This window comes from Tamandua tetradactyla, chromosome 18 (genome assembly GCF_023851605.1).
Source record: "Tamandua tetradactyla isolate mTamTet1 chromosome 18, mTamTet1.pri, whole genome shotgun sequence".
NCBI lineage: Eukaryota > Metazoa > Chordata > Mammalia > Pilosa > Myrmecophagidae > Tamandua > Tamandua tetradactyla.
In genome coordinates this window covers 68,793,432-68,813,993 of record NC_135344.1, presented here as the reverse complement: position 1 = coordinate 68,813,993, position 20,562 = coordinate 68,793,432, and the positions used below count along the sequence as shown (strand labels likewise).

The 20,562-nt window shown below is 37.1% G+C and overlaps 1 protein-coding gene across 10 annotated transcripts in view; it reads left to right on the top strand.

Moving 5' to 3' along the window:
- EPB41L3 (erythrocyte membrane protein band 4.1 like 3) overlaps nucleotides 1-20,562 on the top strand; it is a 261,674-nt gene that overhangs the window by 194,643 nt on the left and 46,469 nt on the right. For all 10 annotated transcript variants that reach the window (XM_077135916.1, XM_077135909.1, XM_077135908.1 and 7 more), the window contains 5 exons: nucleotides 10,354-10,458; nucleotides 11,826-11,868; nucleotides 17,667-17,742; nucleotides 19,715-19,933; nucleotides 20,285-20,372. In XM_077135916.1, the coding sequence (XP_076992031.1) occupies nucleotides 10,354-10,458; nucleotides 11,826-11,868; nucleotides 17,667-17,742; nucleotides 19,715-19,933; nucleotides 20,285-20,372 (531 nt within the window). The remainder of the gene's footprint in view (nucleotides 1-10,353; nucleotides 10,459-11,825; nucleotides 11,869-17,666; nucleotides 17,743-19,714; nucleotides 19,934-20,284; nucleotides 20,373-20,562) is intronic.

The following is a 20,562-nucleotide window of genomic DNA, read 5'->3' as shown; positions in this document are numbered from 1 at the left end:
TACCAAATTTTAGAAACCCTGGATTTGGGCGGTGCGATGGTGGCTCAGTGACAGAGTTCTCACCTGCCATGCTAGAGACCCGGTTCGATTCCCAGTGCCTGCCCATGCAGGAAATAAAAAAAAAGCAAAGAAACCCTAGATTTGAGGGATTCCTCAGCAGAAAGACCTAATAATAATCACCAGCATTTATTATGTATTGCTTCCCATAAACTAGGCTCCATTGAGTGAGTAAGTGCCAAATTGTTTCCATTTCATCATTGAAGGTAGCAGAGAGACTATCTAACTCATCAAAGACCAGAAAGCTAGTTAATTGCTGGTATACCTCTCGTGATGCAGTGGTGGGGAAACAAACTTGAACAGGTTGGAATAGACATTTTAAAGGTATTGAATAATGCAAACAAATCCTAATCTCTACATGATTTAGACATGAAAGTAAGTCGCATACAGCCACTATTGTGCTTTATATACCTAGCAAGACTAAGAAATAGCACCATATTTTTAGCACAGCATTCCAAATCATCATTGCCAAAGTAACCAGGAAAGAATGTGGTAGAATAAATATCAATGGATTTCTTAGGATTTGAAAGAAGTAACCACCATGGTTTTCTGAGAAGCCAATTGCCCATGCGAAAGAAAGAGTTGGCAATATATGTGAATCTAGGCAAAAGAAATTTGATGTCTGCTTCTCATGTTAAGCCCACTACAAATACACTGCCCAGGTCACATTTAGGATCACTGATCCTAGTTATACTAATCATTGCTACGTAGCCTGGGAGCTCCCCCCATCAAGATGGGATCCACTTGAGCAGCCATATCAAGTCCTGCCCTTATGGAAATGGATTGTAGCAGTAGTGATATGGACAATGGACTTGGTACATGCTCATTAAACTTGGCAGTGAATGTACACTTGAGACAGACAGCCCAAACCAAAGTAGACTGAAGGCAACTGGTGCCGTATCTTTCTGCAAGACCCCTGAGCCCCAGCTCTCAAAAGGGTTTGTGGAATCTATTCTCACAGACCAAACACCATCTTTGGGTCTTGGGTTTCCACATTATTTTCCAAGTGTGGATTTAAAAAAAAAAATCCACATTCCATTTAAATTTCATGTAGGTGATATTAGAATGTTTTTCTATCAAGAATCCGATAGAGAAAAAGGGAAGCCCAGGCAAAGGTGATTTACATACAGTCCAGATGTCTGATTTGAACTCAGGCTCTGACTGAGATAGTTTGATGAGCTTTTGAGGTGCTCCTGTGCGCCAAGTTAAGCGGTGATGCAGTCATTTTAGAAACCAGAAGAATTGTGGTTGACCTTCAGAAATGAGGCACGTGGAATAGCACTGAATATGGAAAATGCATTTTGTTTCAAGATTAACTCAAGATTATGTGAAGAGAAATTCTTTCTTTGCATTCATGCCAGCAGCACTACTTATGCACATATGTTGAATGCCTACTGCACTCAGGACACACTGTCAAGGGCACTAAAAGGAATGAGCAGCTCCCTGTCCTCAGGCGAAGAAACACAAGTTCAGAAAATACTACAATACATGGGAGAATATAATTCCAAAAGAAAACCAGTGGCCTTTTGTGAAAGAAATGTGATAGAATAACATATTTACAGTGTTGATACTCCCTCAAATTTGAAAATAACTGAAATAAGGGTACAAAGTGTTAGTTTTCCTGAAAATTCTCAATATCAAAGCTCTTAAATACATTCTTGTATTAATGTGAGCAGTATAAGTCTAAACCAATATAACAAGAGTTTGGTTTTTTTGTCTTTTCTTCTTTCAATGTGATATAGTTTAAAGAAAGGCATACACAAATTCTGAAGAGCCTTTTGAGATATATACACCGTCTGACTCAGATTTGGTCTTTGCCCCTCTTTACTCACCATTGAATCACGTCCCCCACAAAAGGCATGTTAGGTCCCAAGCCCTCCTGCTGGGGGAATGAAGCTATTTGTAAAGGTTTGAAGATGGTATTAGTGAAAGCTTGCCTTGATCTCATATGGCTGAAGTTCCTATAAACCAAGGAAATTGGACACAAAGATAGAAGCTATGGGAAGCAGCAGCCAGATGTCAACGCAACCCAGCAGAGAAAGGAGATGCCGCCATATGCATCAGCATATGATGGAAAAGCCAAGGAACCCCAAAGACTGCTGGCCAACCAGAAGATACCAACCCTGGGAGGAAGCAAGCCTTCTAACCTCTGAGACCCTGAGCCAGTAAATTCCTGTTAAGCCAAACCACTGTTTCTTATTTGTCCTAGGAGCCAGGAAACTAAAATACTTCCCTTCAGTAAGAAGTAGCGACTGCTGATTAGTTCAAGCTCTCAAGCAAAACCACTTGCTCTTTCTAATTTTCTTCATGATTGTGAAGCTTCGGAGAGATAAGAACTGTAACCCATTTTCCAAGACTAGAAAATTATATTTGACTTAACAGATTTCTCTAATTTAAGCTTTTAAAAAGCCTTTGCCCAAAAAGAGCTTCACCCAGGCTGATTCATCATTTTGTGAGACTGAAGGGGAAAAAATCCAACAAATTCTTGCACTCATTGTCTTAAGTATCATTTTAAGAAGTGATTTCTAGGGAATGAGCTGATTCTAAGAATATGCTGACAAGTGTAGCTCTCACTTCAGCTGGGGGTTGTGAGGCTTTCATTCAGTCCTTCACTGGGTCCAAAGCTTGGAGTTTTTTCCTTCCAGTCACTTCAGGAGCTGCTCGGAAAAGTGTCAACACTTATCTCTATCAGAAAAGAAGAAAACACGATATTTATTAACCTACCTGGCATCATTCTTTAGCAATGTAGCAAAGTCTTGAATGAGTCATCTATATTTTTAGCTATGCAAAGGGGAAATACATACCTGCCCATTTCTTAAAAAAAGAAAAAATCTTTAAAATGCTTTAAAATTTTAAAGCATTTCTGTTTCATATATTTTATTCACACCTTTAAATGCAGGCTGGGTCTCTTTTTTCAGCATTTGTTGGTTTATCATTTCTCATTTGTACCATTTTATTTCAGGATGCGCCTGGTTTATCATTTCTTGAGAACTTATATTTCTCAAGAAAATTTGTTGGAAAGGATGTCTTAAGATTTTAAACATGTGTGTGTATATGTCAGTGAATGTTATCCTTGCAACTGTGAGTGTTGGCACAAGAGGGCTAAAAGAAACTGGATTGCACCTAAACTAAAGCTGAAAAAGTTACAAATGTCCTCAAAAAATTGAAAGTGCTTTAGAGTCCACATATTTAAATACTTTAAAGTTTATAAACATTGTTTTAGTTTCCTAGGCTGCTCAAGCACATACTGTGCAATGAGTTGGCTTAAACAATGGGAATTTATTAGCTTATGGTTAAAAGTCCAAATCAAATCAAGGTTTCAAGACAGTGCTTTCTCCCTGAAAACTGTGGCATTCTGGGACCATCAGTGATCCTTAGTCCTTAGTTTATCACATGCACCCAGGATCCACAGTTGAAAACCACTAATTTAAAGTATTACTTCTGTGACAATGGTTATGATATGCTGGTGAGAAAAATTAATAATATTTCCCCAGATGCAAGGCTCTGTCTATGAAATATAAAATTTAGGCCACATGGCACTGCTCCCTGTTCAGTCACAGGGGATATTTGGCTATGATTTAAGGCAGGGTGTGGTAAGTGCCCTGGCTGTGCTATGAAGTGCTGTGATAATCAGAGGAGAAGAAATAGCATTGGGCAGAAGGACAGAAAATGCCTTAAAGCAGTGTCACTGGACTGTGTCTTGAAGGATGAGAGAGACTTGAGGGATAAAGTGCAGAGCTTTTCAGACCGAGCATGGCTGGCTTGAGCAAGACCAGAAGTGGTTCCAGTTGCCTGAGGATGAGGTCCAGGAGACCACAGTACTAGGTGAAGGCCTCATTAGCCATCAGCCTTCAGTGCCGTGTTGAATGTGCCTGACCACTTCAGTAGGCAGGGAGGCCCTGAACAGGGGAATGAAACTTACCTTCCTAAAATCTGGCTGTTGTGATTAGGGTTATTGAGAATACAGTGGAGAATCTCTTTGAAGGTGAAAAAAGAGGACCTGAAGTAGGGGAGGTAGCACGGGGACAAAAAAGTTTAGTAGTTACTGCCAAAGTAGGATCAGCCCTATCTGATGACAAGGGAATGTGGGGAAATGTGAGGGAGACATCGAGATGACTCTTGGCTTTTGGGTGGCTTGGGAGAGTAGGGCTCCCAGTGGAGAAAATAAGTGCAGCTCGTTACACACATGGAGATGTGCAGCCTGTGATACCAGTAGCAGAGTCGTTGAAGAGTCGCCCTTGGCAGAGGCTGAAGAAAAGATGCTCCACTAAGGGCATTTAGAACATCAGTGTGAGAAACACTTTGTATTAGTTGGGGTTCTATAGAGAAACAGAATCAACAGGAAGTATCCACGAATATAAAATTTATAAAAGTGTCTCATGTAACCATAGGAACATAGAGTGCAAAATCTGTAGGGTAGGTGGTGAAGCTGACAACTCCGATGGCGGGTCTGGATGAACTCTACAGGAGAGGCTCACCAGCTGAAGCAGGAAGAGAAGAGAGACTGTCTCTTCTGAATCCTCCTTAAAAGCCTTCCATTCATTAGATTAAATGTCTCATTGTAGAAGACACTCCCCTTGGCTGATTACAAATGGAATCAGCTGTGGATGCAGCCATGATCATGATTTAATTCTATGAAATGTCCTCATAGCAACAGACAGGCCAGCACTTGCCCGACCAAACAGGTACCACCACCTCGCCAAGTTGACACATGAACCTGACCATGACACACTTCTGTTCCACACTTGTATGGGATAGAAGCATATCAAAACTGTTTAAATCCATGAGTTCATAGTGATAGTATAAAACAAAATGGAATTGTGACCTCTAGATGATGCTAGGGAGCCAACTCATCTTTGTAAAAACAGATTAAAGGGAAAGAAGCAAACATTTATCCTGACTTTTGTAGTCAGATGGTACCACAGGTTTAACAAATAATTCTGGCAAAGAGAAGTGTCACTTTGTAGATGTATTCTAGCTAATATATGAAGAAGGAATGATTGCGATTAGAATACTTCTATTTTGCAACTACAAATTAATAGACATAGGAAATGATCATCAGTGACTGTTAATATTGCAGAAAGGGCAAGAGTTACTTAATGCCTCATGAAGAAATTGCACAGCATCACCTATGAAAAAGAAAACAATCCAGAAACTGATCAGGCTTCTTGATTTAACTACCAATTTACAGGAAATCCAGGTGGAACATGTTAAATAACACCATGGAGAGGCAGACTCTACGAATGGCCTGGTTTCTTTGACAAATTGATTTCAAAGAAGGAAAGCAATTTAAGTGGAGAACTTGGAGATAAACAGAGATTAAAGAGATGTATCAACCAGTTGCAGTGGATGAATTTATCAAACAAACTGAAAAAAAAATCTTTGAAACAATTGGAAAAATTAAAGTAACGACCAGATATTTGATGCTTATTAAGGAATTATTGTTAATTTGTTTAGATGTGATAAATGTATTGAGATTACACTTTTAGAAAGAGTAGCATCTTAAATTTTGGCATTACATATGCAAATATATGTAAATAAAATTATTTGCTATCTCAAATGCTTCAAAATAACTGTGGGGAGAAGTTGAGTAAAACCATATGGGAAACAAGAAACAAGAGTCATGACCCTGAAGATGATATTTGGTGAAATTGGTGATGAATATATGGGGTTTCATTTTACTCTTCTTTGAACTTTTAGAGATGTTTGAAATTTCCCATACAAAAAAAGTTATTGAAATAATTTTAAAAATTGCCCCTCCAAATTGACAGAAAACAACTGTAATATGTGTTATCAACTCTGTGGATGTGTGGTTCTTTTATAGTCAGGTTCTTGAATTTGAGCAAACGTTATCATCACCTGAAAAGCCCACCTCCAGGGGCTCTGATCTGGTATCTGGAATGGGGCCTGAGAATTTTCATTCCTAGCAAGTTCCAAGGGATGCTGGTTGGTGAGCCAGACATTGGAAGCAGCATTTTACAAAAACTACTGTGAAAATCTTCTTCAGAGAGCCTTGGCTTGCGAGAAGTTTCACCAATACAGAAATGTTTATGTCTGTATTTGAATGGTGACAGTGAACTTATCCTTTTGAATTTAGTGAGCAAAAAAAAACCTCCAAGCTTTAACTAGTACATCATTTCAGTTTGTTTCTAATTTGGATTACTAGTTTGCAACGTTGCTCATGAAAATTCACTTTGAGATCACAAGAACACACTATTCTTGTGTTTATTACCGGGTCATCTTGCTTGGCCCTCACACCCTTTAGACTCGGGAGTATGTATATGTGGGATGGAGGTGGATGGCAGCCTTTCTGTGACTTAATTTAGTCTAGTTTTTCTAAAATGTTTACTTTTAATGAAAATATATATATATCTTAATGATAAAATAAGATCATTTGGAGTTTAACATTGTTAATCTCTTTCAGTTAATCACTAAATTATTTTCATTAACAGCTTTAAAATAAGATGTTAGTTGGTCTTTATCAGTATTTCTCTTTTGACACGCAACAATTTCATGAGTGCATTTGGAAAATTTTAAAATAAAAATAAAGAAAAATTTCAAATAGCTAAGAGCAAAAATTGTTTAAATTGCTTGGGGATTCACCACTCTTAGGACATTTAAGTTCTTTCTGATGTTGGGTTATAATATTCCCATTTAACCTATCAGAAACAGAAATGCCAATTTGTCAGTGAAAATTTTGAGAGGGCAGCCCACCATGGATTTGTCACTCTAGAAAAGTAAATTCAACTTTTCTAGCTGTTCAGCAGTTACTAGTGAATGGTATATATGAACTATGAATGGCTTTGAGTCAGAGATGACCTAACAACTCATGGGAAACAAGAAGACTGAAAATGGTTAGTCTTCTCTGGTTAGGTGAATTATCCATTAGGTTAGAAAACTGCTCTCACACTTTTTTTTTCTTGCCCCTCTTCAGTTTTTGGCTCAGTGGCGGTGTATAATCACACTCAACAATAATAAAATACCTTGATTTGTTCACTTTATGAATATAATGTCTTTGGAAACCATAATATTTAACATAGATTCTCCTTGATTTCCATTCTAATTGTCTTAAGCTTTTTTTATAAATTAAATGTCATTACCTAAGGGTACATGCACATGTCAACGAGTAGAAATAATTGACTTGAAAAGTTGAATAATGTGCTGGAAAAAAAAATCTTCTGAATTAGATGAATCAAGAATTTTCTCGAGCTGGGAGAGCCTCAAGAGGGGATTTATTCCAGGATTGGAAAATGTCATGTCCTAACTTCATCACTTGGCAGCATCTTTCCCATCACTCTATAAAGAAGGGTGCTGAAGCCCTGCTGGGGCTCATGGGGAAAGAATGCTGGAGGAATGTTTGTCATAAGCAAAGGGGGACCCAGTTTTTAGCCTTAAGCCCATAATTGCCTTGATCCACAGGGTCTTATATCGTCATTCAAGAGTGAGAAAGTAGAATCCTGAATAACCTAGAAGACTTACAAAGTCACCTGGCTAGTGACTATGCTGATGGTTGGGGGGTAGGAATTTCCGTACTTGTATGTAACAATCTACAGTAGGTTCCGGACAACTGGTCTCCATTCTTGGGACAAAGGAAAAAATTCTCCATTACGAAGAATGGACCACGGTGTAATTGTCTTAAGAACTTTTTGCAGTGTTCAAAATATGTTTAAAATACTTGGTAAGAATTTATCTGATCTATTCAAGGGAGATCTGGGGTCATTAGTAAAAATCAAATTGTGTGAAGCCAAAAAATGGAAAGAGCCAGTTAGCTGTCTGTGCCACCTGTTAGCCAAGCGGTGTGGAGGCACACAGCTGGCAGAAGATGGCTAACTAGACCAGTGATCAGTCATGTGCTTCATATTAGGAGAGTCTTACTTCGTATTCAGAGACTCTTACTGCGTGTAGGCTAATGGGTCAGAAGGTGTTGCAAAAATAAAGTTGAGAGAAGCCTGTACAGAAAAGTTTCTGTATTTGTTTTGTTTTGTGTTTGCTCGTTGAGTTACTTGGCCAGATACTAATGTGTATTTGCATGTTGTATGTGTGTGTAAATAATACGATCTAGTTAAGTAATTAGGTAGTTACTGGATAATATCTAAAGAAAGAAGAGGCCATTTTAATCCTAAAGCTGCTCCAGTACCCCCTGGAAATTCATATGTACTCCAAAAAAAGAAGATGCAAAAGTTCCATGTGAAGTATTTGCCCAGTTGTCAGCCACATGGGCTGACATTTTTAGAATGTTGGCATGTGCTCCCACAGGACTAAGTTTGTATATAATTTTTTATTTTAATGTCACACATTCCAGAGAAGTGCAGGTAGTATCATACCTGTTTTACAGAGGGAAATATAGAGCTTCACATAGCTGCAAGGGACATACTAAAAATTCAAATCTAGGTTTATCTGAATCCAAAGCCACTGCTCATCATCAGTAAGCTAACTCGGCCGCTCGCATCTGACTTCTGGGGGCCTCCGTGTTCTTACCTGTAAACAGGAGTTAATACCAAGTGCAAGCATCAGGAGAACCAATTCTGCATGAAAACTTTGTAATTTATCAGGCATTATTCAGAAATAATATCCTTTCAATTATTGAAAAAAGAGGCAAACGAGCAAGCATTATTTCATTTTCATACCATTTATTCAGAGTCAGTGAGTGATGTTTTTGTGTAGTTCTCTAACATGTCTTTCCTTTTCATACTTTATTGAATTGCTTTTTCAAGTACATCATTGATTATTTAACTGGCTACAATATAGGCTTTACTTTTCTCTCATAGATTTACCTTTTTTACTAACCAGTTATGCTTGAGAGGACTGAATAATTTACTTTCAATATAATTAATGGTTACACAGTAGTACATTCCACATGCAGATATTTTGAAGGCTTATTATTTTGGCACGGATATAGTTTATCAGTTTTCATATGTCTCATTATTATATTAATTCTTTCTTTAACATTATGCTATAAGAATTCATAACCTATGCCCCAATTATACGTATTTTCTAAAAGAGACCATTAAATATTTGTTCTTTTGTTTCTGGCATATTTTTCAACTCATAATTTCACCAAGGTCCATTCATCTTGTTGTTGCCTCGCTATTTCCTTCCTTTCTGTAGCCGCATACTATCCCGTCATGTATTACAGTAATTCCTATAGACATATATGTTTAGTGTGTTAGATATGAAGTGTTAGTGTCATACAAGCAGGATAATTTAGCTTAATTGTTGCCAGTTATTCCATCTCAGACTCCAAGGCTATGTTTAAAAACCATGGAAGGAAGAATTAAGTGAAAACATGATATAGTGTGAACAGTTTCATATCCTTGAAAGTCATCTTAATCAAAGAGTCCTAATGAAAATTGATTATCTACCTAGAAGTGCACAATTCGTTGTTAATGTTATTACAATAGTTAAGCTGTTTTGTTTTTTTTAACCAAATGACTACTTTTTTCTTTACCTAGATGACTGCTTTATGGTCAAAAATATGACACACATATCCATATTTTATTTATATGTTAACTGAAATATTTCTTAAACTTAATGAAAATTTTGTTATAGTTACTAAGAAGGATTTGCTTTAAAAGAAAAGAAAGTTGAACATTGTAGTAAAAAATGGTAAACTTTAAAAAAAAGGTAAAGTTAAAAATAATAGTTTAACAAACCTTGAAAAGTGTTCATAGTAGATGGAAATACTGTGGGTCAGTGATAGGGATGAGTAAGGGGTATGGGATATATGAGTTTTTTTTCTTTTTCTTTTTATGTCTTCTTCTGGAGTTAAGCAAATGTTCTAAATATGATCATGGTGAAGAATAAAAAGCTATGTGATGAAATTGTACATTATATGGCTGGACAGTATGTGTGTGGATATTTCTCAATATAACCTTTTTTTTTTTTTTTTAAGTGATCATAACTAAAAATTCTAAGGATGAGAATGGAGTTTTAGGTGAGGGTCTCCCTGGGAAGTGAATGTTCATTCTTCTCAGACTAAGAATCTTAAGGTGAATTGACTTAGGACATTCTGGAACGTGGCTCACATCCTTTTTCCAGATTGCTTCTATTTAGAAACCTTCTACCAGTCTCCTGTGCTTATTCCATAGTGCTGGTGATTCTTTGTTTGTAAGGGTGGCACTTTTGTAGGTTTGGGTCCACTTTATTGAGCATTTTTACTTAAATACAAAATGGCAAAGTGACCATACCCATTGGTTACTTACCAAACAGTAATTTTTTAATGTATCCAATTTATTTGTGGCCATTGAGAGAACTTTTTCTGTGTGTTTATTTGTTTTTCTGTTTTGTTTCCCATAGAAACGCTCCAGAGGTCAAGTGCTGTTTGATAAAGTTTGTGAACACCTGAACCTCCTGGAAAAAGACTACTTTGGACTCACGTATCGAGATGCTGAAAACCAAAAGGTAAGAAACGCAATATAAAATGTTAAAGATTGCGCTGCCTATCTCTGCATGAAAGTTAACTCAGATGAAATAGGCGCGTCATGTTTTCCACCTCCCTCAGGTTCCCACTTTTACTACTTTGAGTCCCTAAATTCCGCTAATCACTTTATTCCCTTCTAAAGGAAATCATTTGCAATCTCCTTTAATCTGGAATATTCTGGAAACGGTGAGTCTGTGCTTCTGTTTTTCATGCTTGAGTTACTTATAAGTCCAAGGAAGCTTTGTATATGTATAGGATGCTTCTTTTTTTTGGTGGGGATAGTGTAGTTCAGTGGATTATTTGAACTAATGAAAATCAAATATGTATGTCCACATGCAAACATTCTCTGAAGATATTGCCATTTGACATAAGCTGTAAGGGCTATTCACTCTTGGAATGCTATGCTATTCTTAATCCATTCGTTACATTTTCATAGTCTTAGGGAATCAGACTGTGAGACTGGCCATTTGCTTACCTGAAAGTTGTCTAAAGCATTCAGTAGGTGCTCAGTGTTTACTGGAAGGCTGCTCTAGACTCTTCCACCTGAGTAATGCATTCTGCTCAGAGCTTTACCTCACTAATCACCATGACTCCTCTTTATAAAAAATAAAGAGAAGGAAATTGTTTGCATGGTATTGATAGTGGAAACTGAGTCACAGATTTTCTTCTAGACATTACTTGCTTGGGTGTGTGAGATGAAACCTACTGAATTAAATTAAATACCTACTGAATTTCCTGGGCCACGCCTGACTTCAACAATTAACATCAAGTTTTTCCATGTCTAACTTCATTATTCAACATACAGTTTTTCTGTGTCTAACTTCACTATTAAGCATCAGATTTTTCTGTTGAGGAAAGTTAGAGATCTCAAGCAAGTGTTCAATGGTTAGGCAAGTTTTCAGGTGGGTACGTATGAATCTGAAAGCACAGAAAAGTCGCTAATATGGAACTGAAAGGCTAGAACCTCAGTGTGTCAACTTAAGGGTATCTTTAATTTATTCTGGTTAATTTGTTTGAACATAGAATTCTCCTCAGCTTTGATTTTTTTTTTTTTTCTTCTTCCTCTATCTTTGTGCTAGCTCGAATCCCTAGAGGCAGTGGGTGTAAAAGGGAAACAATTTTGTCAGGCACAGACTGTGCCCATCTGCGTTTTCTCATTTCCTTTCTTAGGCCATTGCCTGGGCCCTGGCCGTGCCTGGCAGGGGGACCACAACCAGAGGCTCTCCCACCACCACTCGCTCTCAGACATGTTTAGTGGATGTTTATGTATTTAGTGAATGTTAGTACTGATCAGCATTGCCATTTCTGTTATTCTCTGATTCAAATTCAGAATGTGTTTCCTTTTTAGAATTGGCTGGACCCTGCTAAGGAAATAAAAAAACAGATTCGAAGTAAGTTCTGTTGGATTATTTTGTTTGGAAATGTAAGAATTTTTAGCGAGCCGGATTGTCTGAATTGGTTAACACTTACCCAAGTCTCTGGGTGAAAGACTAACTAAAATCTCCAGCTTGAGCTTTGGCAGGATGGTCTAGCTCAGGCACTCCACATTTTTATTAATCACAATTCGAGAATTAAAATGAATATGATGCTTGGTCTATTCTGTGTGTGTAGCCAGAGGTGAAACGTGATTTAATCAGGTGACACTCCAACTGGCAGTTAACCATTTAAAAGTTCCGAAGTTGATTATTAATGTTATATCAGGCCTAACTGCCAGAAAATGTAAAAATAAGTTGAAAGAAATAGTTATCTGATCATTTAGAAATGGAAGTTTACTGACTGTTGACCACCTCTTTCCTTTGGCTCTTAAAGTGAGTTAAGAAATGCTTATTTCCTAATGGACAAAACATAGTCTGAGCAACTCACGCAGTTGAAGTGCAAGTAGCTAATAATACGTGACATGTTGCTAACTCTTACTAACAATTAAATCCAAATTAAAATGAGGCCTAATTTTTCACCTTTGAGAACTAGCACAGATTTTAAAAGTTTAAATAATAAACGTAAATAAAAGCAAAATAAGTAAATCAATGAAAAGTTGAAATAATACACTGCATTGGTGATGATGTACAGAATTGGTAGAAGTTAATGATTGGTGCAACCCTTTAATTGGTACTTTATCAATATTTATTAAGATTTCAAATGTACCTACTCTCCAATCCTTAACTTTACTTGAAGAAATTTATTCAGCATATCTTTAAGAGAGAAAAATGTGTGTTTGTGTACTCACGTGAAAATTCAAAATAATACTATCGTTACCAAAGGCCATGGATTCTTTTGCCTGACATGCTTAATACACAATTCCTGAGACACTGGGGTTTCAAAGAAAGTTTATTACTAGGTGCATAGTAGAAAAGCAGATGACCCCATGGCACAAAATCTGTCCCCCCAAACTCCAGTAATTTTGATAGTTTTATCAGAGAAAAAGATGGTCAGGTTTAGGATAATGAGCACAGTGTCCCCAGATATAATTAGAGGTGATCTGATTATTGAGCACGCACAGATTGGTCACATGCTCAGCTACAGAATGTATGGGACAAAATGACAGACAAGGTATAGGTGACTTGTAAGTTAGAGTCTAAGCTACCGCACCTGTCAGGTGGGCCCACTTTGTTTAGATCTAGTCTCAGTCATCAAGACTTTGGGCTTGAGGTGGGTTAGTTCTGGGCAGACCGAAGACCCTTCATTAATAAACATTAGGGGCTGTCCTTAGTGATTAAAGGACTCGAAAGTAGAAAAAACTGGATAATGGGTAGAAAGGAAGGTTAGTCAAGTTTTTTACAGTCACAAGGGCAGAAGGTAAGAGCTATACAATTATTATCAGAGATCAAGGCCGCTGGATTACAATTTAGAGATTTTAGATATTTCCCTATATCTACTCCAATAAACCAGAAAGCAGAAAGGAATATCTATAATCCAGCAATCAAAATCATCCCCTAAATCTTCATTTCTCCGCCACCCTGTTGGCAATAGCAAAAAAGCTAGAAGCAACTTGAGTGTCCATTTATAAGGAAATGGTTAAATCAGTCCTAGAGTACTTACACCACGGAAATACTAGGCAGCTATTAAATAGAACGAAGTAGAATAAATATGTCTTAGCTCAAAATCAGGCTGCAAAATAGTATCTATAATGTTTGTTTTTAAATAAGTTATACATATATAGATACATGGACAAATTAGGGGAGGACGTGAAAGATATCGATAGTAATTACCTCCAGAAGGGGCACCACAGGATAGGGCATCAAGAAAGAGGAATTTTTTAAAATTTTTTGTCTTTTACCTTTTCTGTAGCTCTCACCTTTACCACAAATATGTGTTCTTTATAATTTTAACTACCAAGTTAATTTTTAAAAGAAATTCATATTTTCACCAATAAAATCTAGTTGAACTCTCCTAAACTAGTTTTAGTTGCAGAGTAAATTTAAGACCAATTTATTAATAAGAATATTATTCCCCGTGAAGCAATTTCCTATGAAGAGATAGCATATAATTCTAGCGCTTTTGTTGAAAGTCTTGAGATGTCAAAATACCCAAAGTATAATAAAAAGAAATGAGTAGTGACTAGTATGAAATAGATAATATCTCAGAAAGAAGGAAAAAAATCACTGTACTTCTAGATACTGATTTGATGGTTATTTATACCATTTAAACTTCCTTATTGAGTTTTAAGGGAAATTTTGTATTTTCTCCTAACCACTTGATAGTGAAATATTCTGATAAATTGGAATTGAAACCAAGGACAGCTGCAGTTGTGATCACTAAGTGAAAGCACAACTGTTTTTTGTTTCAGAGAGTTCTAATAAAATATTTAAGATGATGAATATGTTCTAAGGATGTTTAATGGAGTTATTAAAAAGCAGATATGCTGAATATATATCAACATTATGTCTGCATAAAGTCCTCTATGTTCATCTAATTAATGAAATGCTGTTTCATACTTGGCTGATTAATAATTGCCAAGTGCTTTTAAAATATATGAAAATTTCAAGGATAAGTCATAATACTGTCACAAGAAAACCTGTATGAACAGTCTAATTTTCTAGAGTTAATAGTTTGTTTTCTCCTTAACCTCTCGAGTATCCTGTGTCCTGCCTTCCTTTTGAAAGAGAGAAAAGCTAAGCAGATGATCAGATGAAGTTTAAAGGAACTTTCCATTAGGCTTATAGTCAATTTTTATGCAGTATAAGTAAAGCTAAATGATGGTCCTGCAGATAAAGGAGGAAAGGCAAGGAAAATTAAAATTAAAAAATATATAGAATATATTATCATCTCTATTCTTTATAGTTTCCCATCTATTAAAATGCCCCCTTTTCCCACAAAATTTACGTTCTTCCAAGGAAGAATAATATTAACCTATGTAATGTAATTATTGTACCATCATTTCTTCTTCTAAATATGAATGATAAAAAGATGCTTCCATCCTTTTTCTATTGTAGGTATAGCATAGGTCTCTAGAATAAGATCTTTGAGAGAATGGAGATTGAGCTATTACAGGATTTTTTTATTACAAATTTATGATGAATAGAACATTCTGAAACTAAAAAGTCCATTCTTAGGAAGAAATTCTAATTTCAGTCATTTTTTATGCGTGCGAAGTCTCAAAATATTGTGGTATAAATATAGCATATATAATATGATGCAGTAATTTTATGATATAGAGTAGTTTTATGCTGTGAGTATATAGAGGAATTTTGTAATTCCACATGCATAGAGGACTAGAAGAAGTCTTTCATAAAATGACCTCTTTTCAGTTTCACAATTTTCTATTTATCATAAATTTGTAATTATAATCCTATAGCAGCATTATAGATATATTCACTGTAATGTATTCAAATGACCTCATTTCCTGTTTCTAAACTGGGCCATCAACTGAGCAGATACAAGTTTGCAACCCCATTCGTTGCATAAGTACAACCTTCCAGTTGGTTGGTTTCTCTAAGTTTTTATCTGTCTTCCTGAGTGATTTCTATTTTTATTCCTCATCTAACTAGATTTTTTCTTGATTATTGTACAGGTGTGGTTTCCTTAAACCTTCTCAATGTTTTAACTAAAATAACGCCCCATAAAACCTTATAGTTCTTACAACCTTAGGAAAGCCGGTGTCAACATGTAGTGCCAAGATTTGCTTATCTTAGAACCCAAGGGTGCTTGTTAAAACCACAAGTTCTGAGGCCATCTTCCAATTCTTGGGATCGTGCCATTAATTGGCATTTTTAGCTAGCCCACAGGATAAAAATGCCATTAATTGGCATTTTTAGCTAGCCCACAGGATTCTTGGGCCCACTGTAGTTTTAAACTCACTTTCCAGGAATGAGGATTTTTGCATTGAAATGTCTTTCCTAAACTTTTATTACCTAATCTTAGTTCCAACTTAGAGGTTTCACCCTAAATTTATTATAAGATTATTTCATTACATTGTAAGCTATTGAAGTGGACAAAAATTATCAAAGTGCAATAAATTCATTTCCCATAATTAGTCCATTAGGCTTAATTCCCCTTGCTTGGAAAAGTCAGCTGTCGGGAACTTTATGATGGCCAGCATTGAAGGGCTCAGTTTTAGTAGGAATCAGTAAGAATCAATAGCAGGGAAGCAAGACTGTATCAGACTATTTATAAAATGGAAGGACTTTTTCAAGAATGGTGGGGAAAGCATCCACCGGTAAGAGATATTTTTGTTTGTTAATAATTCTCATGACCCATGCTGCAGTAGTATTTGTGAATGGTTTAAAAACGATATGAAGCATTCACTATTACCTGGTCTGTACTAGTCCTTTATAGGACATCTGCAGTGTTGTCTGTGCCAGGTGGAATCTTTTGAGATGAATGGCAGTGTCAAGAATAAATCAGAATTAGTAAATAGGCATATGTCATTTACAGCAGACCCAGAGGAAACCTTTGAGGGTAGTATGGGACTCATATGTAAGAGGATAGCACAGAGAGAGAAGCTAGGAAGCCCTTACAACCCTATGCCTTTCTCCTGAGTGTTCGGGAAGGGCTCATGGGGAATTGGAGAGGCCAAGAAGTCATTTAATGAGGACGGACAGCTTCAGCAGGGGTAAGAGCAAGACCAGGATGGCAGCGTGAGGCTCTGGCGAACGCTTTCGGTGCAGAAGCTGAAGAGACTGAAGTGCTCAGCCATCTGTTCAGAATCTAGACAGGGTCCAGGTGGTAAGTGTTCTCTGGGTACTTAGCTAGCGTAGGGAACTCGTGTAAACAGTGTCCCAGGGACAAAATCCCCAGACTTTGTTGAACTACTGCATTTAGAGACCAGAAGCCAAGACTAAAGTGAAGGAGTGATCAAGTAGTGAGATTAAACATAGGAAGGATGAAAGGGTGGTTTCTTATGTTTATTATGATAAAATATATGTAGTTGGAGATAGTGTTAATCAAATGTGGAGCTTAGTAAGGCTTCATGGTAACAGTATATATATATATGTAGACAGTACAGGGTGGGGCAGCCCTGAGAACTGACATCTGGTTGACCCTTTCATCTGTTGGAGGGGTCTTGTGTAGGTGACACAAAGTGTTAAAAGAGTTGGCCTGAGTCATGGGTGAGAAGGTGTGGAAATTGGTACTGCACAGTAAATATATTCAAGCGTGTATTGAATCAAAAAGTCCCCCAAGTAAAGAGTTTTCAGCAGTGCATGTATCAAAGCAATATTTACTACAACGAACTTTTCCCATAAAATAAAAATTTTTTGACTCATCTCTTGACATTTATTATAGTGGGATTTGACCTGTACTAACAAAGCAGAGACAGCAAAGAAAATGGGTATTACATCAGTAATTTTGGTATGTGAGCTATCAGTAAATCCAGTCAATCCCAGACTTGTCGGATTAAGGACTATTTATATCTTTTTTTTTTTTTTATCCTTCTACCAGATACTCACCCTTGTCCTGGAGATGGGGAGAAAGTTAAGTCAATTTGTTTACTAGTTAGAAGCTTCAGTAAATGACTTGATTGGGAGAAGATTAGAAATTAAATGAGGTTTCAACTTCATTAAACCTGCACTAAGACTGCGTATTTTATTTAAGAAAGATTTCCCATTTCCCCAGTGGTCTTAATGATGAGAATTTGAATTTGCTTGTGTGTGTTAATGCTTGGAGTTAAGGCAGTCTTGTTATCAATTAAAATTACAAGTAGAAAGGGATTTTCCAAGGCTTTGCTAAATATTTTTTCCTCCATTCCCTGCAGGTGGTGCTTGGCACTTTTCATTTAATGTGAAGTTTTATCCACCGGACCCGTCCCAGCTCTCTGAAGATATTACCAGGTATTTGCAAGTTGGGTATGAGACAGGCAGGCATTGGGAGAGCTGTACTTCTCACAAACTGCTTGGCGAAGTGCGTGCTTGCATCATCTGGTCGCCTTAAAAATCAGCGTAGTCAAATGGCAAACAGTTAAAGGCAGAATGAGAGCAAACATCTGATGAGAAGATTTTCTAAATCCTATCTGTTCACAGTTGAACCTTTCATGCAAAACTGATACTTGCCTCTGCCTGACCCTGGTGGGAAAACACACCGAATTGAGTGACTCTAATCTACCACCACAGCCAGATTGGATGGCGTTCAGCCTTAAATGATACAGCATTTCTCAGGGCTCCAGCTTTAAACTCAGAGTAAAAGTAGGTCTTTGGTTACTTAGGTTTTTCCTGATGCTGACAGCTGTTTCACCATTTACAAGCACATACATAGAGATACATGAAGACATAGACACTTAATAGTTTACTTTCCTTACACTGTTGGTGAAAGGAAGATGATCAGTTTGTTTTCTGGAAAGAAGATCTTGAGAAAGGAATCTAACATAAAAACATTCCAGCTTGGTGACTGAGCTTTAAGCGTGAAACGACACCTCATTGTAAAGCTACACTGGGTTTGCCATATGTTTTCTATGCTTCTCTGCATTCCCTTTGGAACCCCTGCCTCTCTTGCTCCGTTTGGTAGTAATTTGTGGCCAGATAGAAGAATTTTGTATAGATTGTGCTGAATATTGTGTAAATCTAGAATCCTTTTTGGAAAAGTGAAGTCACCCAAAACAGCATCAGTTTCTTGAAATGATTAAAAGGCCCATTGGGACAAGAATAAAAACTAGTTCAAGAGGATTTCTTTTATATTTGCATTAAGCAGAGCAAGTTTGTACTTTATTTTTTAAAGCTATTTTTTGCCAGTGTTTAAGAACTATTTAATTGTGGTTAATTGGTGATGGCAGAGGCTGTGTGTTCCTAGATTTGAAAGTTCAGTGGGTGATGATTCTAGAGCCTGTTAAATGTTTGGAAATTCTTGTGCCTAGGTTATATGGTGTTTACTTACCTTGCCAGCTTAAGATCATCCTTGGAGGGGACTTTAAGACCTTATCATAACCCTTTGCTTCAAACAGATTAATGATTCATTTCTTACATGAAAGGTATAAGGAACATTTTATTATACCCTTATACTAGACCGTGAGGGGTATTAAAATTTATCTGTGTTACCACTTACCTTGGGGTCTTTTGCAGTTAGCACTGTATCTGAAAATATTCAGAGTAAAATAATGAGAAGACAAGTCAGCTCTTAATGGAGATATTTTTATTTATGTCTTGGCAAAATCACATGGAAAATATTTTACATCTCCCAAATTTAAATATTCTCCTTGTAGCGACGAGGTTGTCAGATTTTAAGGTAATCCATATCAGTTAGATTTCAGGAACTTACTTATCTCGGTCAAAACATGAAAACTTAAAATGGGAGAAATCGTTTGTCCTTTAAAAAGAGACTGTCTCATCCAGAATGCAGGATGTCACAAACAGAGTTTACAATCTTTAAGCTGTTGAGTTGTCTTAAATCTCCGGGTCATATCGTATGACTTTTAATCTAGATATCAAAATGAGACTCCCTTAAGGCTAGTTGGGGCCTAAGAATTCTATTTTAAGAGTATAACTTTTATATTAGAATTCCCCAACCAAAGATTTCAGCGAGTGTTCTGGGACTATCCATTTGACTTTAAAAGTTATTTTAAAAGGTGTTTTAAGAATATGTCCTTAGCTTTTACCCTCCTTTATAACAAAGCCCTATTGTATATGCACTGACTTACTTCTCGTGCATTTTATGGTCAAGAATTCCACCCTTATATCTAGATCAGCATATAGATGCCAGAAATGTGGTCCTAGTGAGATGACTCAAAATTGTTCACAGCCTACGATTTATACTGATTGGCCTCCTTTTCATGTATCCTGATGCTGGCTTTTTGTTGTGTCTGGCTCCTGGAAGGTACTACCTCTGCCTGCAACTGCGGGATGACATCGTGTCTGGAAGGCTGCCCTGCTCCTTTGTCACGCTGGCCCTGTTGGGCTCGTACACCGTGCAGTCGGAACTCGGCGACTACGACCCCGACGAGTGTGGGAATGATTACGTCAGCGAGTTCCGCTTTGCACCAAACCACACGAAAGAACTGGAAGACAAAGTGATCGAGCTGCACAAGAGCCACAGGTCAGGCGCAGAGACCCTGAGTTCATTGCGTTTCAGGTTTGCCTTGGTGGCAGATTGCTTACAGAAACCTGTATTCCCCCAGTACTGATTTCGACAATTCAGGGACAGTCTTCTGCAGAGTGAGAGTCTGTACGTGGTAAAGTCCTGGGATGGTTAGGCTCTCGCTAAGGACATCCTCGCGTTCATTTGTAATGTTTTCTCTCAAAACGGTGTATCTTGTGATTCTCCCCCACCTACCTCTGCAGATCATATCTCTGCTGATGGCTCGAAGGTGCCTTATTTGTTCTAAGCAAGACAAAGAAGCAGCAGCTTCTTAACACGTTTTTTGTTTTTGCTTTTCACTCTTTTCAGAGGAATGACGCCAGCAGAAGCAGAGATGCATTTCTTGGAAAATGCCAAAAAACTATCCATGTACGGGGTAGATTTACATCATGCCAAGGTAATGTATTTTTTTAAAATACAAGGTAATGTATTTTTTACAAAAAACAAAATTTTTGTAAAGTTTTAAATTAAAAACTTTTGATTTAATTTTATTTAATGCAGCATTAGTGCTGGAAGCTGGTGATGTCTGTTTCAGTTCTTGTAAACTCAAAGTTTGGAAATTCAAATCTGGGTTTGCCATTCAAGCC